The sequence below is a fragment of the Amblyomma mixtum genome, chromosome 5 (assembly GCF_055824585.1).
Source record: "Amblyomma mixtum isolate Tamu chromosome 5, ASM5582458v1, whole genome shotgun sequence".
Classification (NCBI taxonomy): Eukaryota; Metazoa; Arthropoda; class Arachnida; order Ixodida; family Ixodidae; genus Amblyomma; species Amblyomma mixtum.
This window is the reverse complement of record NC_143016.1, coordinates 38,867,321-38,887,831: the sequence shown is the minus strand read 5'-3', so window position 1 is coordinate 38,887,831 and position 20,511 is coordinate 38,867,321. Positions and strand designations below refer to the sequence as shown.

Genomic DNA, 20,511 nt, shown 5'->3' with positions numbered 1-20,511 from the left:
GCATGGCTGTGGGTCGTATTATGTCCCTGTGTGCATCCTGTGCAGACGTGTGCGGGCGGAACCCGAACATAGTGTCTGCAAAGAGGCCCTTACCCTCGGTGTATGGAGAAAGGCGATCTCTTACCATCGTCTCCATGGGCTCTCCCACACTCGAGGTCAGTGAGATGGGTCTCAAGTTGTCCGTAGTTACGGTTTTACCTGCTTTGGGGGCGAAAGTTACAGGCGATGCTATCCATTCGGGAGGGAGTGGACACCCATCCCAGATCTGATTTATGTATTGTAGCAAATGAAGGTAGGCCGAGACCGAGAGGTTCGCCAATAGTTTCACTGTTATGCGATCCCGACCCGGTGCCCCACCTCGTTGCATTTTAGCCACAGCCTCCTTAAGGTCATGCAACTCAAAAGGGGCGGCTAAATCCTTATTTGGCTTGCCGGAGTACGTGCACTCAGGCCCAATGGGGTCATTTGTGCGGCAGAGATACCTGTCGCACAAAGTGTCCGCAAGTTACGCCGTCGTACCTTGGTACCCATGTAGAGCCCGCCGGAGCTGTTTTTGCGCTTCCCCTTTCGTTTGAGAACAGTCGATGAGGCATATAAGAGACGCCAAGTCCCCTTCGAGCTCATTTACGCGCTGCCGAGTTGCACCGTTCTATCCAATTGGAGTCTGTGAGCTGTGCTGCATATGCCGCAGCCTGCTCCGTAAGTTGTGCAATGCGAGCTCTAAGCTTGCGATTCGTATTTTGGCTCTTCCACCCTCTTGTTAAGCTCTGGCGCGCCTCCCACAGATGCAGGAGGTGATTGTCCACTTCGGGGATCTCGTCGGTGGTGTGAAGTGTTTGCGTTTGTTGTTTCTGTATGTTGGTGACCTGTGTTGCCCACTCCGCAGAGCCCTCGGAGAATAGTAGGGGAAGGATTTCCTGATGCTTGGCGTTCTTGGGAAGTGAAAGACAACACGCACGTACGTTTCCGTACGTAGTTTATTGCCAGATAAATTAGAATGCGTTCCAGGCATGTGCCGAGTACAACATAGAGAGCGCATAGGCGTTTGAAAACGCTTTTGATCACAGTCGCTCTGGATGTTTCGTTGAATTTTCCTCAATTTCGCGTTTCATGGTTATTTCCACCTGGAAGTAATAAGAAGAAAACGTCACTCTGCTGGTTAGCCGACCACTTATCGTCAAAGTGCCACGTAAACGCATTTTGTGCGTTATGCTCATGTCAATTCGTTGCTCGATGGCTGCTACGCGTGTGCTGTTTTTCTGGCAAGGCTTCTCTAATCGTCCGGCATGCATCTCCTGTTGACATACTCTCACGGACCTTTGTGCAGCGCACTGGGCATATATAATAATAATAAAAAGAGGACAACATTGAAACAGACTGATAAGACTGAGGGTGAGAAAATAGCATCATAGCAACACAATGGAAAAACGTTTGCAAAAACTGGCGTGGTCAGTGATAGAAACAGGACTGTCGGAGATAACTTCCATGTTCTCTCTCTCTCGCTCTCACACACACACACACACACACACACACACACACACACACACACACACACACACACACACACACACACACACACACACACACACACACACACACACACACACACACACACACACACACACACACACACACACACACACACACACACACACACACACACACACACACACACACACACACACACACACACACACACACACACACACACACACACACACACACACACACACACACACACACACACACACACACACACACACACACACACACACACACACACACACACACACACACACACACACACACACACACACACACACACACACACACACACACACACACACACACACACACACACACACACACACACACACACACACACACACACACACACACACACACACACACACACACACACACACACACACACACACACACACACACACACACACACACACACACACACACACACACACACACACACACACACACACACACACACACACACACACACACACACACACACACACACACACACACACACACACACACACACACACACACACACACACACACACACACACACACACACACACACACACACACACACACACACACACACACACACACACACGCACACACGCACACACACACACACGCACACGCACACGCACACGCACACGCACACGCACACGCACACGCACACGCACACGCACACGCACACGCACACGCACACACACACACACACACACACACACACACACACGCACACGCGCGCGCGCACACACACACTCACACTCACACTCACACACTCACACACTCACACACACACACACACACACACACGCACACACACACACACACACACACACGCGCGCGCGCACTCGCCGAAGGAGGTCTATACTGCTGAAGAAGCAAAAGAAACGCAGAGGACCAACAGTGATACGAACGTCTGACTGCTGAGCGTAAGTTCCAATGTCGATTTGTATCCTGCTGATGGGCCACTTATAGTTTTGTGAAATGAAAAGTGCAGCTTTGGATGAGTTCTACGATAGCATCTAAATACTAAATAGTTAATATAAGGACAACACTAACAAGCCAATTCTGGCTGTGGTCAGGCAAAGGTTAATGTGGACAGCGCACGTACGAATCGATAAGAAGAATATATCGGCGGCGGCATGAATATTCATATATCCTACGAATGCTTGTGGAAAGACTTCATGCGCCGGAATCAGTCAGCTGTGAAATGAACGGCTAGGTAGTACATAAAACAAGGTCCGACGCATCCGTGTTCCATTCTTGGAACGAAAAAAAAATATGTATTTCGTTGCTTCCTACCGAAAGAAAGGATTTTGTACTCGCTAGAGTTGAGCTTCATTTTCCACTTGTCGCACCAAAGATAACTAATGTTGAGGTGATAGTGAAACTTGTCGGGGTTGTAACAAATAATATACGGAACTATAAATAGTACTGGCTCATTTCTTATGACTCTGGTGACGAAGCCAGGCAAAATCTAAGAGACGGAAGAGCAGACTACTAGCAGAGTCCCTCATACTAGTAAGAATACAAAAGTTAGAGAACAAACAGCCGATGTGTATTGCAGCCTAGTGTAGAACTAAGTATGATTTAGTTAGAAATTGCACCGAGCATCAGGATTTCTAAGGCTGCTTGTCCGCTTTCTGGTTATCGCCACTATCGTCCTGTTCCTCAGTGAGAATTCCAAGCGTAGTCTCGCTTGGCAGTCTAAGACAAGCCGTTGGTAAACGAACAGCGTCCAATATAAATTACGCACCTTATGACTGCGCCCACAGTCCAATGAGACCCCTGAATAAGGGACTCCACCTAGTATTGTAAGGGGAGCGGCCCACTAGAGGCTGCTTCCCTGTCAACCTCTCTGTAAATATTATTAAATGCTTTTCATCATCATCATCATCACCATAGTACGGCAGACCTAGAAAAACCAAAACTGACAGAGGCACCCCTGTTGTGTAGATTACCGGAATCTATTTGCGCAAATACTTTTATTGAACTTTACGAAGCAATGAATACATACCTTTCATATTACTGACACCAATCTCGGATAACCAGGAGAAAGCATGAAATTTGTGAGCGGAAACAAATTTAAAAGTTTTCCGGAATTCATCGTGAAAGTACTTCTCGCGCTAGTTTTGCACGGTGGTAAATATTCGGTGCCATATTGCATCATTGGACGCATGCGCGCCCATAACTTCGGGTCATACAGGTTCGTCGCCGTGCGCTGCTGTTAGTGCGCGTTAAGGAACCGCAGGTGACTCTTTTGTTCTTCTTTCACTCTCTTCATCCTTTCCATCACGGCGCGGTTGAGGCGTCCACGGAGAAGTGGAACTGCTACGGCACCTTTCAGTCAAACTGGTAAATAGGTTTTTGAGGAAAAGAAATGGCGCAATATCTGTCTCACATATCTGGGTAGACACCTGAACCGCGCCGTTGGGAAGGGAGGAAGGTGGGAGTGAAAGAAGAAAGAGAGAAAAAGGTGTCGTTGTGGAGGTCTCCGGAATAATTTCGACCACCTGGGGATCTTTAACGTGCGCTCATATCGCACAGCACACGGGCGCCTCTTACGTTTCACCTCCATCGAAACGCGGCCGCCGCGGTCCGGTTCGAACCCGGGTAACCCGGCTCAGCAGACGAGTCCCTTAACCATTGAGCCACCGCGGTTCCCTGAAACGAATTTTCTTCTGTTCCCTTAATGTACAGTTCAGGTCTCCACCCAGATTTAAATAGTTTCCCGCTTTTCCTCATCCTCTGGCGTACTCACCTGCAAAGCCGTTCACTTTCCATTCTTGGCGCTTTCTACACTTGTGATAACAAAGGCTGACTGCCCATGTTACGGCGAAGGCGGCGTTGACAACGGCGAACGCCACGTAAAGGGGGTCGTACGAGCCGAGCGCGTCTCGAACATAACCTGCGAGTGCGAATAAAATGCCTCTTGTGAGAAAAACGCAGCCACAGAAAAAGTCCTCCTCTTTCCGTATACGTAGGGCCCTTCGTTTTAGTGTAAACGCCAGATTTTACCCTGTTCTGAATTGAACGTGGAAGCCATTTCTTAAAAATCGAGGTAAACCCAATTTCTCTTCGAAAACACCCCTTGTAAAGAATCCACAAGGGCAAGGGAATGAGTTGTTGGTTAACATGTAAGAATATATGAAAGGGCGGAGAGAACGTGCATTTCCTGAACAAAGCTGAAGACATCGCACGAATATTAGTGCATACCCTGTGCTTATTGGAGATGAGTGTTCATTCAACTGGCGATCTTAAACTTCCTTCAACGCTTGTTATTGATCACGTAGCTTAATTTGAGGACATGTTTGAAAAGTAAATCTTAGAAGTGAGCGGGCAGAGTCCTGCGCCACGGTTTTTCGCCGCTTAAAATATCCTCTGTGATGTTTAATGATCGTTTTCGCAGTGTACACGGCAGGCACGTCTTGCATGCGCTGTAAGTGCTGCATAGGAGCCGCCGTGGTGGCTCAGTGGTTTTGGTGCTAGACTGCTGACCCGAAAGACGCGGGCCCGATCCCGGCCGCAGGCAGCGGTCGAATATCGATGGAGGCGAAATGCTAGAGACTCGTGTACTGTGCGATGCGAATGCACGCCAAAGAATCCTAGGTAACCGAAATTTATGAATCCCTCTACCACGGCGTCCCTCACGGCCTGAGTTCCTTTGGGGCGTTAAAGCCCACCCCTACGAAACAAACCTAAACCAAAGCATAGAAGATTAACAGCTTGCGCGACGAAGTAAATGCAATAAATGAGAAAACAATATAGTGAACAACTTTTTTTTTTCTGCGTTACGTGTCATTTCCATGTTGTTTGTGAAATATTGAACAATAAGTAGGACATCTTGTGTACTGCACAAAAACCAGTGCTGTAGTAATCAGAGTAATAAAAGTAAAAAATCCGAATTAGGTAAATTTTCAGATTAACGTGATTTGCACCCGATTTTGAACTTTAGACATATCGCCCGGTTTTTACTCCCCTAATTATAAAGAAAAAAGTTCGAGAAAAAAGGCCCTGCATATACTTCGCCCGGGTCGTAGAATTGATACAAAGCAGTGACTTTTCGCGTACTTCGCTGAGAGCTTTAATACAACGCTTCACGTTAGTGTCTGCGTGCCGCCGAATGGGAACAATAATATTGACTGTCCGATGTAGTACAATATGAAGTTGAAACGAAGTCCAAAAACACGCAACACTGTTGCCGTTGTTCGACCACTTTGTTGTTGTGTTTACTTAATGAAAACGAAACAAAAGAAAAAAGAAAAACTGACAGTGGTGTCTAATGATAAGACCGGCATATAATTAGGCTTAAGTGGTCGCAAATCTTGCCGAGTTCACAACATGTCTTGAAGAAATCTTCATATTACTATTACTTCATATTATTATTTCGAACAATATGTGGCCTACAAACTTTGAAAAACTGCCTTCCTTGACTTCTTAATGACCTATTCAGACGGAATATAGCACCTCAGTATGTCACATTTCAGAAACTTTTAGCTTACTTGCTTTCTTAAACTTTCAGTGATTATCTTTTATGCAGTGAAAGCCCAGTCGCTTTGCAGAATGGTGGTGTAATTCTATGTTCTTCCTATGTTTTCTTTTCAAGTGTTTTTGTCATGCCGTTGCATTGAGTAAGTAGTGAGGATCCTTCGTTTTCCTTATGATTATGGTTTCATTATTTTTATACATATGTGCCAATATGCGGCTCTTGCGTGACATGTTTGTATACTGCTCTGTAGTGCTCTGCGATCACCACGAGTAGTGTTCCTTTCGTCTGTGTAGTGCCATATTTTTGCGTCACTTCGGATGCTGTTGCCTAAACGGGGGGCCATTGCTCTGTCAAGCTGTTGAAAGGCAGCTTTTACTTCGGTCCCCCTGCATCATCATGTATGATGTGATGATCAAATAAAACAATGCATTTATTACGACTTTTGATCGGCAGACAGCACGCACCAGCCCTAGTGTGTAAACATTAGTATGAAAAAGAGGAGCCGTTGAATTTGGTTAAATGCGGATAACTTTGCAAGACCTCAATGAAGAACGTGCAGGCGTTGGTCAAGCGAGGCCACACTGTGAGTGGTAGGCGCGTTTCGATGCGGTCGAAATAAAAGAGCGTCCGCGGGCCGAGGTTTAGGTACTCTGTAAAAAAGCCTCAGGAAGTCGACGTTATGAGAAGTTGTTCTTATCACTCTTATATTGAAGACGCATGAAGAAAAGTGGTTATATGATGACGCTGAAGACGATGATGATCTTTATGGCGCCAGGGCAACCTTGGCCAAAGAGCGCCGTGACACAAAATTTTTTCGCCTACGCAAGACGGAATCAAGGAGCCATTTCTAAAGAATTTCACCCTGTATAAGCCGAGCACTAGGCTAGAGGAAAGCCTGTTCACCCATTCTATTAATTGAGACAGGAAACAATGGTGCCTGCAAAAACGAACACAACAGAAGAACGACGCAGGACATGCGCTTGTCTTACGTTATTCTTCTGTTGTGTTAGTCTTTGTGGCCGTTATTGTGTTCTGTCTCACGTAGTATGCGTCGTCCAGTACAAATCGAAGTTATTCTGACCCATTGTATTATTGTTTGGCACCCTGCGGCAGTTAGAACCCATTGGATACCCGCCCCGCACGTCCCGCATGCGAGGCGGATGCTCAAACCACTATAGGCCAGCGCTGCGGTATAAGCCTGTCACATCAACCTGTACTAGCATAATAAACTTGGGAACAAAAGGTTCACTACTCACGCCGCCTTTTTTCATTATGAGGTCGCAAGCTTTGCTGTGATTTCCAGGGAAGATTGTCTTTCTAGTAAGTTGCCACTTCGAAACTTGCAGCAAGGTAGCAATGTTTGGATCTTTGGGCTACATTTTATTATTTTTTATATTAATATATGTAATCTGCATTTTTCTAAATAACATATAAAAGCACCCTTTCGGGCTCTTATCCACACAAAGTTTCCGCTCACCGACGACGGGAGGCCTCGCGAGGCATGCGATGCCCGCGATGAAGTTCATGACGCCCAGACTGAGGGGCAGCGAACGCTCGTCGAACAGCTCGGCCACCATGACCGTGCAGGCGAATATGCGGCCGCCGCCAGTCAGGCCCGTGAAAAAGCAGCTCGCCACGAGGACCCAGTAGCGCTTGATCACCGCCATGGCGGCCAGCGAGCCTGCTTGGATGGCGAAGCTCCCCAGCATCAAGACTTCGCCGTTGAGTACCTGCGGTACGGGTATGCGGCAAATGGAGTTTACTGCATCAGAGAGTGCTTACGGAAGGGCAGAATAAGCGCTTCGTCTGGTGTGCTTCTTCATGCATGTGTGGTTCGCGTCTCTCTTCGTCTCGCCTCTACGCCGCGGTGGCTCAGGGGTGCCCGGCCACTGACCCGAAAGACGCGAGTTCGACCTCGGCCGCGGCAGTTGCATTTCGATGGAGGCGAAATGCTAGGGACCCGTGTACTGTGCGATGTCAGTGCACGTTAAATAACCTCAGGTGGTCGAAATTATCCGGAGCTCTCCACTACGGCGTTTCTCATAGCCTGAGTCTCTTTGGAACGTTAAACCCCGTAAACAAATTACCACAGCTAATAAGCGCGTAATCCATTCAAGTCGTAAAGTGCCTGTTTCCTTCTTTTTTTTTTCGAGGAAGGCGAAATTCTAGAGGCCCGTGTGCTGTGCGATGTCAATGCACGTTAAAGAACACCAGGTGGTCGAAATTTCCGGAGCCCTCCACTACGGCGTCCCTCATATCCTGAGTTGCTTCGGGACGTTAAACCCCAATAAACTAAACTAAACTAAACTAAACTAAACTAAACTAAACTAAACTAAACTAAACTAAACTAAACTAAACTAAACTAAACTAAACTAAACTAAACTAAACCTTCTTTTGTTGATCTGCGAGAACATGTGGAAATGACATGCTAAAATGACACCTGTTGTGCGATGTGTCATTTGCCTATCCGCAGTTGATACACTTCGAATAACACAAAACATAGTCGTGCAACACTCTCGCATGCACTCGCGCGAACGAGCGCACACACCCAAATGCTGTACCGTCAGCTGTATATTCATCTCTTACGCTCCTCACGGCAAATGACTGAATTGCAAACTTTAGAGGGTGCACTGAAGCAATTAAATATGAAAGTCGACAATGGCGGCTCAGAATGTAATCTAGTTAGGTATATGCAGCCACTTTATCAGCTGATGCTGCAGACGTCGTCTTCGTGCGAACACCAGGATGCGTATTAAACGCAAAACAGGCTGTCATTATTATTCTACGTTTCCTGAAGTAGGCTTGGCTGTAAGCGAAGTTTTTTAGGCACCTGCGGCATGATTTTTTGCACATTGGAAGTATTTCGGCAGCATAAAATTATTGCATTCTATAAACACTACGGCGTACTGCACTGTGCACTTGCTTTTCGGTTGAGCGTTCTTCGGAACCATGTGCCTCTTCGCAGAGACCTCCGAGCTTCAAGTAAGCACTTCGATAGAAACTTGTTTTCAAGTTGAGCTCTCCGAGGTGGAGTGCGCAGGTTATGCGAAGGTAATTATTTCGCGGCGAAGCCGTTCTTGGCTGGGAAGCGCAGCAGCCGAGCGTGTGTTCGCGTGAAAACGTTCAATACTTGGGAAGCGGAGACAGTTGGAGAAGGGAGAATGAACAAAGCGCTGCGACAAGCGATCAGGGGAAAGCGGGGAAGAGAGTCCTAATAGGGGAAAAAATGATGGTCGACTTGCGTAGTTAGCTTAAATGCTAATTAGGTGCGCTAGCAGTTCGGGTTTCACTTCGGTTCCGGTGTTCAAATAAAACGGTGGGCACGATGCTCTGGGCACGTGAGCAGCCTGCTACAAAACGGGCTTTAGACAAACAGTGAGACAAAGAAACCCACAATGGCTGAATGCGGGGAATGGCCACTGTAAGTGCTGGCGCGCTGAAAGCACAATCATAGTCAGCTGACGAGGTGGTGGCGAAAAGGTATTGGGAAAAGTCCGGCAGGGTGTCTCGAGAGCCCCGGGACTTTAGTGGAGGAGACGTGTAGATTGCGATAGTGACGAGGAGAAAGGCGCGCCGTGTGCATGGCCTTGGCCAGCTATGATCTCTTCCGGTAGGAAGTTGGTCGCCGCTGTGTTTCGCGCTGTAAGTGCATGCGTGTGCAGTCATAACAGAGTAGTAAGCAGCGGTCGGGATGCAGCCGCCATGCCACCGAAGCGAGTGTGGGATGGCGATGAAGAAATATCTAGCAAGAGCGAGCGGTGTGTGCTTTGAACTTGCAGTCTCTGGGAGCTCATGCCGACAGCGTTGAGCGCGAAGCTCAGTTTATGCCTGTCTCGGACGAACGTGGATTCGCCCGTAGAAATAGTCGAATCGAAGTGCGTAACCCACCAGAAAAGGAGGGAGCACCACCTTTGATTGGTGTATACTGGTTTGCTGTGGTTTAACGTCCCAAAGCTACTGAGGCTATGACCGTAGTGAAGGACTCCGGAAATTTCGACCACCTGGGGTTTAAAGTGCATTGACATCTCTCAGTACACGGCCTCTAGAATTTCGCCTCCATCGAAATTCGATTGCTGCGGCCGGGATTGAACCACCGTATTTCGGGTCGTCAGCCGAGCGCCATAACCACTGAGCCACCGCGAATGCTCGGATAGACGAAGCATTCAAGCGACATTTATTCCACTACAAGTGAAGCTTGTGCCTGGATACTTTTGACGGGCGGTGTACGTTTTTGAACTGCATTTCACCGGTTTAATCAAAGTGGCACTGTCCGCGTTACCCATTACACAAAAAGCTAAGCTCAAAGAATTCCTATTACAAACACTCTGCCAGTTACGTGCCTAAAACATTCTGCTTCTCGTGGCCGGGGTAGTGTCTGTGTCAGCGTGTGGCATAGCAACAATGCGTGAATAAAAGGCTATATCAGAGCAGCTTGGACTGCACATGTATAACGCTGACGCAAATTAACCGCACCCTGCTGGACTTGGCGTTTGGGCAGAACTTTCGCAGTGCCGACTGTCCACGAACTGCAATTAACACAAGCGTATTCCGTGTGTTGTGCGGTAACAAGTTTTGCTGCAGTTTCGCGGCACTGAAGAGCGCTGCAGGATGTGCTCTGCCCCTGTTGGCAGCAAAGCTTGCAGCACATCTGCTGTCGCCGCTGTTCCTTTACAGGATACGGCGGGGAAGCGGAATGGCGTTACAGGCCCGGTTCACCAGAAAAGCCACCGTCCGTTCGTCCGCCCCTATCGTCAAAACGCAGGTGGCAACCTGCCCGCCATGACAGATGGCAATGAAATTAATTAAAATCAATTCGGTGGAGTTGTCACCTGTCCACCGTGGCACTGCGCGTCAGCTCATTGGTCGAGAGCGCGACAGCCTCCCGAAGAACTGTGTGTACAGAAAATGAGCCTTACGGCAGGTCTGAAAGAGAATCATGGGTGTCACAAGCCCCGCCGGTGGCTGTGTTTGAAACAGCCACCCGCGAAGGCAATGGAGCATCGCTTAACCGTTGCACCACTGCGCCAGTAGTGGTATGAGGACAATCCGCGAACCAGGCATCTATAAAAGAGAAGGAGTACTCGCGCGGCAGCCATCTCAGAGGTATATTATTCTGCTCGTGAGGGTAGGTTAAGCTTCGTCCTAGTTTTTTTTTTTTCACGTGAGACCGAAATTAGGTCTCCCGGTTATATATACATCGGTGGTGTAATACGATCGTAAGTAAAATAGTATTTACTTAAGAGGATTAAAACGTCACCTGATAGCAGCAGCGCTTAGGACATCATTTCTTTTCGTCTTTGTACGCTTCGCGCTGTGGGTATGCCATCAGTTGAACAGCTAGCCATTGAAAAACTCATTGTCATTTCCATTTTTGTCCTCCGGAAGCAAATAGCGCACGTGTAGCTCACCTTCGAGTCAAGGATTAACCCGATGCCTATCCTGGCCACCAGGTCCCCCACGGCGCTGGCGGTCACCAAGGCGACGGCTTCGTATCCGTCTAAGCCGTTGTCGGAGCCAAAGTCGACGGCAGTCAGCAAAAACGACGACAGGACGAAGAGTGAGACAGCTCGCGAGGCTGACAAGTGCAGGTAGGGCACGGTCGCCAACGAACGCAGGTTGCGCGCAAGTGTGGTCGAAAGTGACCCGCTCCTTCCGAGCAGAGAGTCCGCCTCGTGCGGCTGTGGTACGGCTGTGGTGAGCCTGGGAAAAAAGCGTGATTTCGACCAGTATTGCGTCTAGCTTTCAGACCGAAACCTCATTTAAAGGCTTTTCCTGGCCCATTCTTCCGGGCCTTTGCATTGGTCTGCTCCGCCTTCAGCACATGAGTCGGCGAATGAGAATGTTTTATAAATATCAATCCTGACGTCATAAGGGAAGGCACCAGTTTTGAGCAACAAAAGAATGAACCGGGCATGCATATTTGCAATATCACACCCAAGGTAGAGTGCCTACCCAAGGCTAAAAAATAGATTTCTTCGTCTTCGGCAAGCTCTTTCTTGGTTATGAGGCTGATTATGGCGTAATGCATGCTTTAGCACATATACGCTTATTGTTCGCTCAAGTTTAATGATATAGGACCGGATAACAGTGGAATTGTCAGGAAGGTAGTAATAAAATGAGAAAAAAACAGTACGTATTTTCTCGGTATTGCGTGTGGCGGGCTATTCGACATTTCATTTCATTTCATTTCATTTATTTTTCCCTTAAAGGCCCGAGGGCATTACATAAGGGGGGAGCAAACTCAAGATTTGTACGAACAAGACAAGAACACTACAAAGAAAGAAAAAAAAATAACATTGCAAAGGAATAGAGATGTACAACAGATGTACAACGAGGGTTGCTACGATCATACGCATACTACTCCAGTTAAACGACCGTAGCGCAACACAGCTTCACAAGTGAAGCACGTGAAGCTCGCGACGGCTCGGCCAAGGCAACGTTTACGACTCTTGTATTACAAAAACTGTAAAACGCTAAGTCGAAACAAGGAGCGGCTTATCCAGGGATCATTCAAGAACATGAACTAGAGGGACGCGAAGGGCCTCACTCAGACCGCGGTCATAACGATTGGGGTGCTGCGACTGCAGCGGTACTTCAAAGCATACTCTAATGTACTCAGAAGCCACTAGGGAACGTATCGAACGTGATCGGTTCTCTTAAGCATCTTCGGCATTTTCCGCCATCTCCCTGTGTGTTCTGCTCTGCGTGCACCGCTATATTTGTATGCACAGAGCAGCCATTGTCATCAGCGATTAAGGGCCTATTGCATACACGAGTAAAACCAAGCAGTGACAGGTCTGCGGCTCTCGGCAGGCACCTTTGCTCAAAACTTTTGTACTGTTTATTGATGTTCCACACAAACTGAACTTGAAGTTTCCTCTTACTATCAGCAGCGACAACCACTTCAAAGTTGCTCAGTGTGTGGGTTTCTACGTGGACACAGGCCACCACCCACCGCGGATTCGAGCTTCGCGCGAGCCAAGGGCCCCGATCAGCCGTCACCACACATACACTGGGACACCGATGCGGTGCACTCAACCTCCGCTGGGAGGAGAGCGATTCGCCGCAAAGAAATAGGCCTCCAAGTTCACAAAGGAGACGTTTATTCACGTCGTCCTCCAGCTGATACACACACACTCAATAGTCACCCCGTCCCGGGGGCGCGCGAGGAGCAAGGCTCCGCTGCGCGCACGAAGCGACTCGAGCAATGTGCGCCGCTAGCACGCCGCTGCAGGAGAATGTCCCCGCGGCAGTGCTGTGATCTCCCTCTCGTGTCGACCGTTGGGCCGGTTGCGAGAGAGAGTGGGCAATCAACGCAAGGTACGCCTGTCGGAGGTCGCTGGACCCCGCTGGACAGGCTCGAGCCGCTGCAGGTCAGAGGACACGTGCGGGCGAGCTCGAGTATATGCGCTGGTACGAGCGGCAAATGCCGGCAGGGACAAACAGTAACGTACGCACCTTACGCTGTCTCGGAGGGATCTCTCTCTCTGGGCCCCGCTCGGACGGTCGCGGGGTGCGCGGCCGCCCAAAGCGGGTCCCAAATTCCCGCCAAAAGGCGCCAATGGCAAAGGCCCTTGGGGAGCCGGGGCGGAGCTGTGGCTAAATGACAGTGATTAGTCACCCAGCCGCCTCTCCACCGCCTGAGGCGGAAGCAAGGGAGAGAGGAGAAACAACGCGGGAGGCCGGCACCGCCGCGCAAAGGCGACGGCGGAAAGCCAGGATTCCCACAAGTGCTAGGAAGAAACGCACAGCGTTTTGCGGTGACTATTGGTCAACTCATCTATCTGTGGTCGCCGCAGTCAACGGTCGACAGAATAAGTGAATATATTTTAAAACTTGAAAGGCAGTTGCTGGAAATGTTTTTTCTCAGGTAGTTGTCCATGCCATCGATGAGTGTGGTAAGGCCTGCTAGAGCTCTTCTAGGGCCTCATCTAACTACAACCTTCTTTGCGGTTTTCGAGATTGCGCGTGTATGCGTGACACTGCACTAACAACCTGCCTGGTCACTTAACCTTCTTTGTTCAGCGACTGCTTTCAGCCGTTTATCAATACGGCGCAGTTGCAGCTTGCTGTGTCCTCTTGAGGTCTCAGCAAACTGAATTAGTCCTATCTATGTCTTCACGAAATCGCCTGCAAAACTGAGACCACGCGATGACGAAGTAAGTCGCCATAGATGGAGAGAAGGACAGCTCCATCCAATTACACTGTCCTCAGTGAAAACTGACTCTGCGATTCTTTCTGGCCAAGGTGAGGCTGGTTCGGTGGCACAAGACGCATTTAATTGTGAGGAAATTGGATTAAATAATTTCCCCGCAGGCCGATTCTATCGTATGGCGTCGTTACCGAAAAAGACGTTTTTGAAGCGAATGGCGGTGTAGCGTAACCTACGGGATCCGCGGGAAAATCGGTGTCAACGCACGCATTTTATTTACGAAACCTGCCGGTAATGGCGAGCCCTATATTTTGCTTTTTTGGTCGTTTTTAGCTTACAAAAGCTCTGTTTTCGGTTGGATGGGCCTTGCGATTAGCACGTGCACAGCTTCTATTTGTTCTCAGTGCCTCTTCAATGCGTTGCGTGGACTGAAGCACACGCTAGCTCACCTGGGGCTCGTAAAGGACTCGACAAGGCTCTTGGAGCAAGACTGAGCGAATGACGCCGTCTGAAAACTGCTGCCTCGGGGACGCCTGATGTTTGGCAGCGGCGGTATGGAAACCTCGGAGTCGCCGTCACCAGAGGCGCTGTCATCACTCCGCGGAACCCGGTCGACGTAGATGCAGCCGAAGAGCATGCTCAGCTCCAGGGCACCCAGTATAAGAAGCGCCCTGCGAAACGCGAAGGCCTGCCTCAGAGCTTCTACGATGAGCGGAGAGACGAAGCCGGACACGGCGGTCACCACGAAGAGGAGACCCATGGCCGTGCCCCGGTAGCGCACGAAGTGCCGGGCCACCACCGTGAACGGCACCAACTCCTCGCAGGCCACGCCCAGTCCTGCATACGATGAAGGAGAGGGCTCAGTTAGCGTCATCGATACTGCGCGTGGTGGAGTTTCGATGTCCAGAGCGCTGAGGCGGTGCCCTGCGGAGCAAAGGACGCGAAATTTGAAGAAGCTATAGGCATCAGGTTTCAAAAACAGTCCGATCTTTACCTTTTTAAGCAGTAAGGTAGAGGAAATAGGCTGCCAACTCGCTCCACTGATGGTAAGTTTGTCCGAACGCTATGCGCTCACACACACGCACAAACACACACACACCTTCGTCGCAGAAGGAGCGGCGCGCTTTCCGCTGTCAGAGGGCCAAGAGATTATTTTGCATTGCTCAGGGAGACAGGTGTAGACGCTCTCTTTCCCCTAAAGGGCTGGCTTCTTTGCTGTAAACCTTCGTACAAACGCGGAATTTTATGGTAGGTTCTGCTTAATAATATGGCTGAGTGCAACGCTTTTCTGTCTCGCCTGATAGAATCCCATGCACAGTCTTTGTCAAAAGTATACAGCCCAAGGGGTCTGCTTCTGAGCCCTGCGGCGCTGCCCCTCTTGCATACTCAGGGACCGTGATCTCACGAAGGCGGGAGGAACTTAATTCCTCCACGCTACCAAGCTTAGGAGTGTCAATGTGCTTAAGAGTCCCGCAACACGGCTTCGAAGCAAGCCCTTGAGCTGTATATTTTTGATAACGACTGTACCTGTCATGTACGAGGACGACGCACAGACAGAAAAATAAGCAGAATTTTACCGCGAAAATAAAATATTTTGACATCTGTCAATGATAACACGAACTGACCGAAAAGGTCGCTACGGCTGCCATCTCTTTGGCGACAAATGTCGCCAGTGTTTATTCACTATACAAAACTGTTTTATTTTGGTTTTGCGACATCCGAAACCACGTGTGCTTGCAGTATTTTGAGGCAAAGGAGGCGAGTAGTGTATTAAATAGCGATGCGAAATAAAACCCAACGCCAGATGTTACATTTGTACGAAACAGGAGCGCCAACGAGCCACTGTTTAGGGCGGGGGAAGAGCCGATATCTATCTACCTTCCTGAGGCGTGCAACGCTCGTTAGAAATGAACCGCAGGTGCGCGTACGGGACTCACCGTACAGGACGCCGTAGAGGAATATGACGAGCCCCAGGCTGTCGGCCAGCGCGCAGGCCATCACGGGCAGCGCGCACAGCAGGGCGCCGGTCACCAGCAAAATCCGGTCCGACAGCCACAGGCCGAGCAAGCCGTACAGCGGACCTGCGGGAAGCAGCGTAAGAATAGCTTACAAAGTGCCTCCCGGCAGAGTCGTTGTGGACACAACAGTGGTGTGACGTTTAATCTACAAACTAATCCTTGGCCTTGCTGCCCATTTGCACACCAGATTTTGCGATCTCAGTTTTGCGTCTGCACTGCTGAACACATAATAACAGCAAAACTCATTTAAATGACAATCTAGGCCCACGCTCAGTTGAACAATAAAAATTAATGGCTATTGTACGCATGCAATGTGGATAATGAGCGCTAGCTATGAAGGCACAAGCACGTTTTAGTCCCATTCATTCACCGTTCTCTGCCGGGAGGCTTCTGCTTCTCGCTGACGCACTTCGGGTTCTTGGCGTCTGAGACAAGCGGCTTCGGCCTGCCGTTCGTTCCCTGAAACACGGTCGCTCGATCTCCCTTAAGAGTGTCCTTGCCTGAACACTTGGGCGACGGCGATGTTAGTTGCGACATCCAACTTGCGAGCTCGGGCAGCTCGCTTACGCGTTGTGCCCCTGGCCCGAGCTTCTTCCTATTGCTTTCGGTCGATGTGACCGACGCGAGGTGTACTCCAGGATCGAGCGGCGAGACCCACGTAAACGTTCTTCGTTTTGGAGCGTTAACTTCAAGGAAGATAACTTCCTTGGTTAGCACTCATTATCTCGTACCTTAATTCCGCGCCACAATCGGCGTCGGCAGCGCCACCTGCCTTGGTTGGCAGGTAGGAAAGTGAAGGGGGAAATCCTCCTCTTCAATTGTTAGGGGAGATGAGGGAAAGGGAGAGAGGGTTGGAGGTGACGGGTGGAAAATTGCATAGAGGGAAAACTCCTTTTCGATGGTCGGGGAAAGGAGGGAGAGAGAAAATTGGAGAGAGAACAAAATTTGGCTGCTGGTTAACTCTGGTTAACCGAATGGTTTGTCGAAAGCAACCTAACGCTACGCCGAAACGTATATGTACACACACTGCGACACCTCTTCTCTACCGCGCATGCGCATAACTGGCGAAGCGAGCGGCAGCGGCTACGCGGCCGGCGCGACGGCGGAGCGACCACGGCCGTCGCGCCGTTACGCGACGAGGCAAACTGGCTGGCATAGTGTTGCTTTCGCAACAAAAGAGGGTGGCAGGCGACGGGTGGCCTTGTTTCTTGGACATCCGCCTCGGCTGCAGGAGGTGGCTTGGTTCGAAACCCACAGCCGAACAAAGATGTGTACTGGCTTCCCCCGGCCCGGCGCCCTGCTTCTTTCTTTGTTGTCACACCACAGCTGGCTCTCTAACATTGGCGTTATACACCCGTAAACGACCTGTGATTTGTAACGCAGAAAAGCAGTCTTTACCTTTGTAACAATGTACGTGTCTGCCCTGTACTTCCTCCGAGTTTCTCGTCCTTGGCGCATCCATATTCCGCTAAAGCCAGCGAGCGGGAACTCAAGGAAGCAGAGCAACACCCATGAGCTCGTATGTATTACGAGCTTCCGGAGGCCCCTGTGCTAGCGCTGGGTTACACTTTCGCGCACGGTGCAAAGCGGTCGCCGTGTCTCCCCCTCGCAGCTGCATGATGGCGGACGTTCTGCGTCGAACGCCGCGGTGCCCTGCTGAGGTCGTGTCTTTAGTCGGCGTACCTTCCCCAGCAGTGGCAGGACTGCTGTATTGCCTTGATTCGCGCTTTTCGCCGTTTCTGCTATATCCATTTACCTCCGAAGTTTACCTGTGGTGTTCTCATGTCATTCCTTTGTATTTGTTTTCTTTACAAGCCACCGCCTTTCGTATTCGCCTCGGACACTTCCAGACTACGAAAAAAAAAGAGAAAAAGTTACGAGACACTTAAACGCATTACATGTCGAGAATACTACGGGATTAAGGTCTAAGTCCGTTCTGCCTGCGTCTCCTCTTCCGTCAATGCTGCTGGCAGCATACGCTGAGCGTGTGCAGCCGCCGATACTCCATTTTCAGCAACATACTTCCGTGGTCGCCCTATCCGCTTGAGGAAATTTTCCCCTACGGAAGACACGTGCGTCGTTGGTACTGGTTGCATTCAGTGCCGATATGCGGCGCGGTCTAGGCAGGTCTGCATGCAACCAAGCGCACCTGCCAACTGACGCCGAACCCCCCATCACGCGCATCCATGTCACGTGACCAGCGCACCTAATAACTTGGCCATGTCACGTGGTCTGATGAGGTCAAATATCCCGTCGACCACTTCGCGAATTTTACGACGGTCGACGCCGTATGCCGCAGGTTTTTGTTTTTAATATTTCTGCGATGAGACTTTTAAAGTTACCGCATTAAAAACTATTACGTCTTGCCCGGGAGCCTTCGTCCTTAGCTAGCGCTCTAAAAAGAGCACCCGTGTCTTCATAAGCCTAAACTGTATACATGGCAATGTAAAGCATACGGTGCTTACATGGGCGCGTAGGTAGAAAGGTAGGTTAGCAGTAGCGACGAGCGCTTTGGAAACGTCCTATTCTACTTCTGTTTTGATCGCATGCCACACTCACGCAGTCGTACTAGGCAGCAAAAATGAAAGATGATTTTAAAGTTCACATCGCTAAGTCAAGAGATGAAACCAAGCTATTTATAAATGTGAAGCGAAATTCGAGAACTGAAGCGCAAAAAGCAGGTTTAATTTGAGTTTGCACATGACTCATTCGAAGAGCTTTTAGAGAAGCTGATGCTGAAATCGCTGAAAACAAGGACCTTGGTGCTGAAAAATAGACGCTTCACGCAATGCATGCAAATCTAGAAAGGGAGGTGCTCGACTTGAACAGGTGGCTTACTCTATTTGAACAATACACAAGAAGGATCAAACTTGAAAGTCAAAGAGTCGTCAGAAATGAAGCGAATCTGTGATTGAAATAGTCTCAAAGATTGGAAATGCAAACAGTGAGCAAATTAAAGAATATGTCATTGAAATTCGCCATCGAGTAGCTACACTAAAAGTAAGTCGAACATTGTTGTTCAGTTTCGGTCGCGAACAAAAAGTGACACTCCGCTTGGCAAACAAGGACGTGGGGCTTGAGAACTGTGAGCCTGTTCAGTTCAGTTCAGTTTTATTTCTTAACGGACGCCATTCAAGGAGGTGTTACATAAAGTTTGGCATTACTGCGGAGTATGAGAAAACAAACGGCGATGATTATTTAATATTGAAGATAATCAGTTACACAATCTTTAAAAGCAGATGATGAAGCGATAGCGGCGATGTCATATGGTAGGCCGTTCCAGTCTGTAGCTTCTCGAAAAAAGAAAGAAGCAGACAACGTAGCAGTATGCGATGGCGGGCGCGCAACTTGAAGTGGATGACTGGTGCGGTGAGCTATGCGCGCTGCGGGTGTGTCATACGGTGCTTGATTGAGAGGAGAATAAAAAAACTTGTGATAAAGGGCGAGGCTTGCAGTGCAGCGATCTAAAGAGAGGGGTGGAAGTTCATTTTTTGCTTTCAAAGATGAAACACTCACGTCGTATGTATACGCGAAATGAGTGAATCGGGTGGCAGGATAATGAACAGCTTCCAATGCAGTGATTAAATACGCTTGATGTGGGTTCCAGATGGCAGATGCACATTCCAGTTTGGGTCTTGCAAGTGACTTATACGCGAGCAATTTTAGATGTGATGGAGCAAGACGGAGGTGGCGCTTAAGAGAAGCTAGTGTTTTGTTCGATGCTGAAAAGATTTTAGGGATATGAGTGTGCCATGACAAATTGGAAGACAGGGTGACCCCTAGATACTTACATGACTGTACTAGCTCAATGATAGATATGTAATAGCGAAAGAAGTAGGGATTTTGACGAAGTGTGAAAGACATGAGTTTACATTTGGTAGGACTGCGGGACGTTAGCCAATCATCGCACCAATTTAGTACGCTATTAAGATCTGTTTGAAGAGCGTGCTGATCATGACAATTATTAATGGTGCAATAAATAACACAATCATCACCGAATATTCGAATTCTACAGTAGCCCCGCCGCGGTGGCTCAGTGGTTACGATGCTCGGCTGCTGGCCCGAAAGACGCGGGTTCGATACTGGCCGCGGCGGCTGAATTTCGATGGAGGCGAAATTCTAGAGGTCCGTGTACTGTGCGATGTCAGTGCGCATGAAAGAACCACAGGTGGTCGAAATTTCCGGAGCCCTTCACTACGGCGTCCCTCATAACCTGAGTCGGTTTGGGACGTTAAACCCCTATAAACCAAACCAAACCATCGAATTCTACAGGAAACATGCAGGGGTAAGTCGTTAATATATATTAAAATAGA

General features: G+C 49.1%; 1 protein-coding gene across 2 annotated transcripts in view; it reads right to left on the bottom strand.

The window, feature by feature from the left end:
- LOC149341837 (monocarboxylate transporter 13-like) overlaps positions 1-20,511 on the bottom strand; it is a 32,623-nt gene that overhangs the window by 9,422 nt on the left and 2,690 nt on the right. The window contains exons 2-7 of one of the 2 annotated variants that reach the window (XM_089544075.1): positions 16,118-16,261; positions 14,630-15,017; positions 11,437-11,728; positions 7,506-7,758; positions 4,301-4,447; positions 960-1,124 (exon numbers count right to left, since the gene is read on the bottom strand). In XM_089544075.1, coding sequence (XP_089400201.1) covers positions 1,096-1,124; positions 4,301-4,447; positions 7,506-7,758; positions 11,437-11,728; positions 14,630-15,017; positions 16,118-16,261 — 1,253 coding nt within the window. In that variant the 3' untranslated portion in view covers positions 960-1,095. Of the gene's footprint in view, positions 1-959; positions 1,125-4,300; positions 4,448-7,505; positions 7,759-11,436; positions 11,729-14,629; positions 15,018-16,117; positions 16,262-20,511 lie in introns of those variants that run through there. The other variant, XM_089544076.1, reaches the window with a different exon arrangement.